The sequence below is a fragment of the Danio rerio genome, chromosome 21 (assembly GCF_052040795.2).
Source record: "Danio rerio strain M-AB ecotype USA chromosome 21, GRCz13ab, whole genome shotgun sequence".
Classification (NCBI taxonomy): Eukaryota; Metazoa; Chordata; class Actinopteri; order Cypriniformes; family Danionidae; genus Danio; species Danio rerio.
The window spans coordinates 5,872,941-5,882,500 of NC_141041.1; the positions used below are offsets into that span (position 1 = coordinate 5,872,941).

The 9,560-nt window shown below is 31.6% G+C and overlaps 1 protein-coding gene across 1 annotated transcript in view; it reads left to right on the forward strand.

Annotated features, from left to right (window-relative positions):
• The window catches only part of loxhd1a (lipoxygenase homology PLAT domains 1a), a 193,293-nt gene that overhangs the window by 24,388 nt on the left and 159,345 nt on the right, over positions 1-9,560 (forward strand). Inside the window, exons 6-9 of the mRNA XM_087300574.1 lie at positions 1,947-2,098; positions 2,193-2,316; positions 3,793-4,043; positions 5,455-5,590. Of these exons, the coding sequence (XP_087156700.1) occupies positions 1,947-2,098; positions 2,193-2,316; positions 3,793-4,043; positions 5,455-5,590 (663 nt within the window). The remainder of the gene's footprint in view (positions 1-1,946; positions 2,099-2,192; positions 2,317-3,792; positions 4,044-5,454; positions 5,591-9,560) is intronic.

Genomic DNA, 9,560 nt, shown 5'->3' on the forward strand with positions numbered 1-9,560 from the left:
GTTGTTAAAGTTACTGGCGGTTCGATCAAGCATGGATGGCTCCCGATCTAGCGATGAAGAAATGATTATTTACTGTAACTTCAGCAGCTCCGTGCATGTAAACAAAAGTGCCAATCTGATTGGTGGAGAAGGTTTTGACGCGATGCTTAAAAACAAAAAACATTACATTAAAATTGACGCTTTTTTTGTCTGGCGTTTTGCGCTTTGGTGAAACCCACGCCAGCACAGGGAGAAGATGCAATCTTCACACAGAAATGCCTACTGGCCCAGCCAGGACTCGAACCAACAACCTTTTTTCTGTGAGGCGACAGTGCGCTAACCACTGAGCCACTGTGTCGCCGATTTAAATCAATATTTAATTCAATTTATTTTAATTTATATGTTATATTACTTTTTTTTTTTTTTTTACTGATTTTGATGTTTATGTAATGTTTTTTGGAGAGTTTATGGTTCCAGATCAGCACTAAAACAAGTCAGTGTTTTAATGTGTGTTTGCAGGAGAATTTAAGAATATCATCAAGCGTTTTTTAACATTTATCTTTATACAATCTAAATAGACTTTTTAATAAAATAAACTTTTATTTAATTTTATTTATTTATTGTATATTCTTTTAATTCAATTGTATTTTATTGTTGTATTTTATTTTATTTGACCTTATTTAATTTATGTAACTTTTTTTATTTTAATAGTTTTAATTTTCTACTACTTTATTACTGATGCTGATGTCTATTTAAATATTTTTGGACAGTTCGGGGAATCAGGTCAGTACTAAAACCTGTCGCTGTTTCAGTGTTTTTGCATGTAAGAACATTATGAATATATTATGTAAATTATTTTGTAATTTATATGACTTTAATCAGTCTAATATTTTTTTAAACTAATTTATGTTGAATTTAATGTTTTTTTGTTCAACTTTACCTTTAATACAATTCATGTTTTATTTTTTTAATTTCTAATTACTTTTTATTTTATATTATTTGATTGGTTAATTTTTTTTTAACATTCTTACATTTATTATTTCATACATTTGTTTTAATTTATTTCATTCAATTTTTTTAATTAGATTTTTTTATTACTTGATTTTTTATTAATTATTTTGTGTTATACATTTTTTTATTGTAGTTAACCCCCCCCCCCCCCAAAAAAAAAAAGTGCCATAAATCTAGTCAAATATTTGATAACCAAGAACTTTTCAGGTTTAAAATAATAAAAAAGCTACTTTTAACAGTTAAAGGTGATGTATGTAAGTTTTTGACTTTTCTAAAGCATAAAATTACAATAATACTTTTGCACATATTTAGTAATCATCCTAAGTGAACATTCTTGTTAATCTGAAAAACAATGCTAAAGTCAGAAATTCTGCTTTGAACATGTCTGTTACGTGCTGGAACATCTGTCATTGTTTTGGTCCCTTTAACCCGCCCACTGCCACTTTAGCCAATTATATTCCAGCACCCTGGGTTGCCTTGGTGGCAAACAGCGTATTTCATTTTATTCATTCATTCATTCATTCATTCATTCATTCATTCATTCAGAAAGGCTCTCAAAGCATGTGTTCGTGACCGAAATGCGACCGCTGGTGGACTGTAGCAGACTCCGAAATGAGGCGCAGATATTAATTAGCAAATAATATAAATGTTATAAATGTAAACATTAGGTGAGTAGGTTACATTCCAACCCCTTGACCTAACAAGAGATTTGCAAATATAAGCAGTCTTTTATTTAGAGCATGACTTAAATGAGCCTTTAATCAGTCTCGATTGTCAGACACACTCCTGTTGATTTTGTCAATCTGGCAACTGCGCTTGAGTGTGTTTTAAACCGGAAGTGCAATTCCTAGTTCAAACACTGGTTATCAAACTTAAATACTGCACCTTTAAGTAAGGATATACTAGGTTTGTGTTAGTTTTATTATGTCTGCACAGTTTTTGTGTGATATTTGCAGGAGAGCGGAAGCTGGTCAGTGAAGGAAAAGACAATTTTGAGCGCGGAAATGAAGACAAATTTACCATTGAGGCACCAAATCTTGGCAGATTAAGAAAAATCACCATCGGACACAACAACAAGGGGTCTTCTGCTGGCTGGGCCTGTGATAAAGTACACAAACACGTTCTTTCATCATGAAAAATATCTGTATCCATCTCTCCTGTCTGATTAATAAGATGTGTTTATGTGTTATGGTGTGTTTCAGGTGATAATAGACGACATGGGGAATAAAGAGGTTTATGAGTTTCCTGTTGACGCCTGGTTTGACATTTCAGAAGGGGACGGAAAAATACAGAGAGATGTGCTTGCTGGTGCCACACAACCAATGGGTAAGAGCTGTGTGAGAGTGTGTAGGTCAGAAGTAGGAGTATTTGATATTTATTGCCCCTGATTGTTGTTTTGGCAATGTTTGTGTTGTTAAAAATAGTTGCACTATGCAAATGAAACTTTGTTCATGAATGAAGTGAGTCGTTTGAGTCAATGATTCAGTGATCTGTTCTTAAAAAGTAAAAATTAATTAGGTGTTTCAAATGAATCATTTGAATTTTCAGTGAATTATTTGAGTCTGTGGTTCAGTGATCTGTTCATAAAAGTGACTTGCTTAGTTTCAATATGAATCAGCTGTTTTGAATTAATCATTTGAATTTTCAGTGAATCATTTAATCAGTGATTCATTAATCTGTTCTTTTAAAATCACCTGCTTCAAAAATGATTCAGCTGTTTTGAATTTGAAGTGAATCATTTGAGTCAGTGATCTGTTTCGAAAAGTCACTAGCTTAGTTTCAAAATGAATCAGCTGTTTTTAATGAATCATTTTGATTTTCAGTGAATCATTTGATTTAGTGATCTGTTAATGAAAAGTCACTTGCTTTGTTTCAAAATGAATCAGCTGTTTGTAACGAATCATTGAAATTTTCAGTAAATCGTTTGGTTCACTGATCTGTTCATAAAAAGTCACTTGCTTAGTTTTAACAAATGAATCAGCTGCTTTGAATGAATCTTTTGATTTTTTAGTGAATCATTGAGTCAGTGTTGCAGGGATCTGTTCATAACAAGCCACTTGCTTAGTTTCAGAATGAATCAGCGGTTTTAAACAAATCGTTCGAATTTTCATTGAATCATTCAAGTCGGTGATTCAGTGATTTGTTCATAAAAAATAGCTGCTTAGCTTCAAAATGAATCCGCTGCTTTGAATGAATTGTTAGACTTTTCGGTGAATCATTTGAGTCAGTGTTTAAGTGATCTATTTAAAAAGTGACTTGTTTAGTTTCAAAATTAATCAGCTGTTTTTAACAAATCATTTTAATTTTTAAGTGAATCGTTTGATTCAGTGATCTGTTCATAAAAAGTCACTTGCGTAGTTTCAAAATGAATCGGTGGTTTCGAATGAACATACGATTTTTGAATTATTCAGTGATTCAGTGATCTGTTCATAAAGTCACTTAGTTTCAGAATGAATCAGCGGTTTTTAATGAATCACTTGAATTTTAGTGAATCATTTGAGTCAGTGATTGGTTCATAAAAAATCACTTGCGTAGTTTCAAAACAAGTCAGCTGCTTTAAACGAATCATTTAAGTAATAATTAATAACGTCAATAATAAAAATATTCTGTTTATAAAAAATGTAAAATAATAAATAAAATGATCAAAATAGTAAATTGTTAAAAAGGAAAATAAAATCATATTTTCAGTGATTCATAAAAATTGTTCCACAGTGTCCCCACAACTCACAAAAACAAACATTTGTGTGTGTATATGCATGCATGTTTGCTGGTGTTCATGTGGGTGTGTGCGTGTGTGTGTAGCGATAGTGTATAATGTACAGGTGATGACGGGAGACATCCGTGGAGCGGGCACTAACTCTAAGATCCACCTAGTAATGCACGGCCATAAAGGCAACAAGAACAGTGGTAAGCTGTTCCTGGAAGGCGGCACGTTTGAGCGCGCTCAGATCGACATCTTCAATGTGGAGCTGCTGGAGCTGCTCAGTCCGCTCAGCAGAGTTACCATCGGCCACGACAATGCTGGCATCAACTGCGGCTGGTACTGCGAGAAGGTGTGTTGGGGACTATCAGGAGTTTTCTTTACCTGTTCATATGTTTAGACATACAGTCAGAATTATTCGCCCTCCTGTGAATTATTTTCCTCTTTTAAATGTTTCCCAAATGATGTTTAACAGAGCAAGGAAATTTTCACAGTATATCTGATAATATTTTTTCTTCTGGAGAAAGTTAATACGTTAATTCTTTTAATTTATAGTAGGTTATTTATTAGGTATCTGTACTGTATATGACATGGGCATGCTGGTTAGAACTTTCTGCACTGGTTTACATGTGTCATATTGTAAAAGTAGACTTTTTATAAAAGATAAAAAACAATATCCAACAGATGACAACGGACAACAGATAAAAAAATAGCCTATTTGCTAATTCTGGTGCATTTGCAGAAATGCTAATTAGTGTACACTATCCCTGCCAAATAAACAAACAAATAAATAAATAAATAGCAGAATCTGTAATAAACAAAGCATTTTCCTACTGTGGATGTTAATCCACTAACTAACTATTAATAATGAGACTTTTATAGTAAGGTGTTTCCAATAAATCAATGCGCAAAGTATTTTTTGTTATTATATTTGTTACCGTACGTTCACACCGAAAGCGGCGAGAGCGTCCAAGGTCGCTCTGGCCGCCCTGGCGACAACGCTCTCTGCCTTCAGCTCCTGCGGCGAGAGCGTCAAAACTCGCTACATTGATCTCATATTTAAAGGAGCCGTTGCAGCATATCAGTTACATTTCTGCATAAAACATGTTTCTAGCGTGAAAATGTTGCGCACTTCTTATCAAATTCATACAACAATGGAAGATCAAGTTGCGTGTGGCTTTGCTCTATTTATCCAATATGTGTCCATATGTCTGAAATATCCTGAAGCAGCAGTACGGTTTTGTACTGTCACATCGCGTGAGATTCCCGCTTTTTTAAGATAAATATATAACATTAATGAACATCAGTAACTCGCCAGTAACTTATTTAATGCATGTTCCTGTAGGAAAAAATTGTAAATAATTGGAAATCCGGCGACCGCAATAATCAAACCCTTGGGAACAACTGTGGTCGGAACCAAAGTTCACAGCTCTGTGTTCTCTGAACTGCTATCAAGCGATGGACGTCTTCATTCTGATTGCTTGCCGCCGAACCGCGTCATAGCTCATTACCATAAAGTTGACTTCATTTCAACTCTCCTCGCCGCGTATCGCCGCCGGCTCTCATTGAAAATGAATGACTTCCGGCTACTTTGACGCTCTCGCCGCTTTCGGTGTGAACGTACGGTTACAGTAGTCTTTTCTCAGCTTAGATTAATATTATGATAATATCGTGAATAAAGCTCCAGCAATAAATCACAACATAAAAGTTTTGTAACGAGTCTTTATTCAACATGTGATGTCCTCCTGTGTGTTTGTCTTCAGGTGACGGTGTACTGCCCGTTCACAGGTTTAGAGCAGGTGTTTCCCTGTGGCCGCTGGTTTGATGAAGACGAGGGCGATGGACTGGTGGAGCGGGAACTCTATGAGATGGTCTCGCTCAGACAGAAAAAACAAAAGAGTGAGCGACTTATACTAGCTCTTTGCATTGCCGTTTAGTCATTTAAAGGGGACCTATTGTGCAAAAATCATTTTTATAGTGGGTTTAAATACAGTTGTGGGGCAACAGGGTGTGAATGTAAAAATTATTTCATTTTATTTTATATAACCACACTTCTTAACTACAGTCGGCAGAAACCCTTTGATTGATTTTCTCCCATTTTGTGTGTAATCACAAGGGGAAAGCCCAGTTCATTAGTCATGATCTCTCCTTTATTAGCATGTTTGAATCTGCCACTATGCTGACACGTAGGCATTAGTAGCTCCACACTATTTGAAAAGAGCATTATCTCATTTGCATTTAAAGCGGCAGTCACCAAACTGGCACAATTAATCGAAGCTTAAAAGGGGCAGTTTCAAAGAGTTATAAAACATGTGGTATTTTATGCTGAAACCAACATATACTTCAGTGTTCTGCTAATTCAGTAAATATTTCAGTAGCAAGAACAGAATCTTATTTAATACTAACTATTTAAAATCCAGTTTAACCAGACACTAAATATTCTGAGATAGTGCTTTTTGGCATTTAAAGTTACTTGCAGCGCAACATGCAGTGATCCTTTATTTTTAATCAATGATGCAAAAAATATAAAATAATATTACAGTAATATTATTTTGTTCTATAAATATAAGATTCGATTCATAAAATAATGTTTATTTATAAAAATAAAATATATTAGAAAACATGATCAAAAAAACTGCTAAATTACTTTTATAAAAGTAGTCAAATAAAAAAAAGAAGTAATAGTTTGGTCATAAATAAATTCATAAAACATGTTAAGTACTGACAAAAAGGATGATTAGTTTTATTCTATTCAAAATAAAGAAATATTTGTAAAAATAACATATTTGTAAAAACTAATAAAAGAGTACAATTATAATAATTAAATCCAGAAGAAAATCACTTGTAACTAATAAAGTAATATCACGTAAAAATATAAATTATTTACAAAATAATACAATTATAATTTTATAAAAAATATATTATAAAAAGTATATTAATTAAAACTGAAATAGTAGTAAAATAATTTAATAAAAATATTGAATCAATAATAAAATATAGTAATAATAATAATAACTAGATTATTAAAGTTCGTCGAGACAAACTTTAGGCTGGCTTGAGAAAGCTTTAATTTTTAAGTTTTAAAGCAGTTTTAAGTAAGAAGTAGCTTAAAGTTTTAAAGCAGTTTTAAGTTTAAAGTAGCTTAAAGTTTAGCATGATTCTAGCATGAATTACCATGTTGTTAGCATGATTCTAGCATGAATTAGCATGTTGTTAGCATAATTATAGCATGAATTAACATGTGACTAGCATGATTCTAGCATGAATTAGCATGTTACTAGCATGATTTTAGCATGAATTAGCATGTTGTTAGCATGATTCTAGCATGAATTAGCATGTGACTAGCATGATTCTAGCATGAATCAGCATGTAACTAGCATGATTCTAGCATGAATTAGCATGTTGTTAGCATGATTCTAGCATGAATTAGCATGTTACTAGCATGATTTTGCATGTTGTTAGCATGATTCTAGCATGAATTAGCATGTTACTAGCATGATTCTAGCATGAATTAGCATGTAACTAGCATGATTTTAGCATGAATTAGCATGTTGTTAGCATGATTCTAGCATGAATTAGCATGTTACTAGCATGATTTCAGCATGAATTAGCATGTTGTTAGCATGATTCTAGCATGAATTAGCATGTTACTAGCATGATTCTAGCATGAATTAGCATGTTGTTAGCATGATTCTAGCATGAATTAGTATGTGACTAGCATTGATTCTAGCATGAATTAGCATGTTGTTAGCATGATTCTAGCATGAATTAGCATGTTGTTAGCATGATTCTAGCATGAATTAGCATGTGACTAGCATGATTCTAGCATGAATTAGCATGTTACTAGCATGATAGATAGATAGATAGATAGATAGATAGATAGATAGATAGATAGATAGATAGATAGATAGATAGATAGATAGATAGATAGATTAAAGCAGTTTAAAGATAGATAAATAGATAGATTGATAGATAGATAGATAGATAGATAGATAGATAGATAGATAGATAAAAACAGTTGATAGATAGATAGATTAAAGTAGTTTACAGATAGATAGATAGATAGATACATAGATAGATAGATAGATAGATAGATAGATAGATAAAACAGTTGATAGATAGATTAAAGTAGTTTACAGATAGATAGATAGATAGATAGATAGATAGATAGATAGATAGATAGATAGATAGATAGATAGATAGATAGATAGATAGATAGATAGATAGATAGATAGATTAAAGCAGTTTATAGATAGATAGATAGATAGATAGATAGATAGATAGATAGATAGATAGATAGATAGATAGATAGATAGATAGATAGATAGATTAAAGCAGTTTAAAGATAGATAAATAGATAGATAGATAGATAGATAGATAGATAGATAGATAGATAGATAGATAGATAGATAGATAGATAGATAGATAGATAGATAGATAGATAGATAGATAAAAACAGTTGATAGATAGATAGATTAAAGTAGTTTACAGATAGATAGATAGATAGATAGATAGATAGATAGATAGATAGATAGATAGATAGATAGATAGATAGATAGATAGATAAAACAGTTGATAGATAGATTAAAGTAGTTTACAGATAGATAGATAGATAGATAGATAGATAGATAGATAGATAGATAGATAGATAGATAGATAGATAGATAGATAGATAGATAGATAGATTAAAGCAGTTTAAAGATAGATAGATAGATAGATAGATAGATAGATAGATAGACAGACAGATAGATAGATAGATAGATCGATAGATTAAAGCAGTTTATAGATAGATAGATAGATAGATAGATAGATAGATAGATAGATAGATAGATAGATAGATTAAACAGTTTATAGATAGATAGATAGATAGATAGATAGATAGATAGATAGATAGATAGATAGATAGATAGATAGATAGATAGATAGATAGATAGATAGATAGATAGATAGATTAAAGTAGTTTATAGATAGGTAGGTAGGTAGGTAGGTAGATAGATAGGTAGATAGATAGATAGATAGATAGATAGATAGATAGATAGATAGATAGATAGATAGATAGATAGATAGATAGATAGATAGATAGATAGATAGATAGATAGATAGATAGATAGATTAAAGCAGTTTAAAGATAGATAGATAGATAGATAGATAGATAGATAGATAGATAGATAGATAGATAGATAGATAGATAGATAGATAGATAGATAGATAGATAAAAACAGTTGATAGATAGATAGATTAAAGTAGTTTACAGATAGATAGATAGATAGATAGATAGATAGATAAATAGATAGATAGATAGATAGATAGATAGATAGATAGATAGATAGATAGATAGATAGATAGATAGATAGATAGATAGATAGATAAAACAGTTGATAGATAGATTAAAGTAGTTTACAGATAGATAGATAGATAGATAGATAGATAGATAGATAGATAGATAGATAGATAGATAGATAGATAGATAGATAGATAGATAGATAGATAGATAGATTAAAGCAGTTTAAAGATAGATAGATAGATAGATAGATAGATAGATAGATAGATAGATAGATAGATAGACAGACAGACAGACAGACAGACAGACAGACAGACAGACAGATAGATAGATAGATCGATAGATTAAAGCAGTTTATAGATAGATAGATAGATAGATAGATAGATAGATAGATAGATAGATAGATAGATTAAACAGTTTATAGATAGATAGATAGATAGATAGATAGATAGATAGATAGATAGATAGATAGATAGATAGATAGATAGATAGATAGATAGATAGATAGATAGATAGATAGATAAAAACAGTTGATAGATAGATAGATAGATAGATAGATAGATAGATAGATAGATAGATAGATAGATA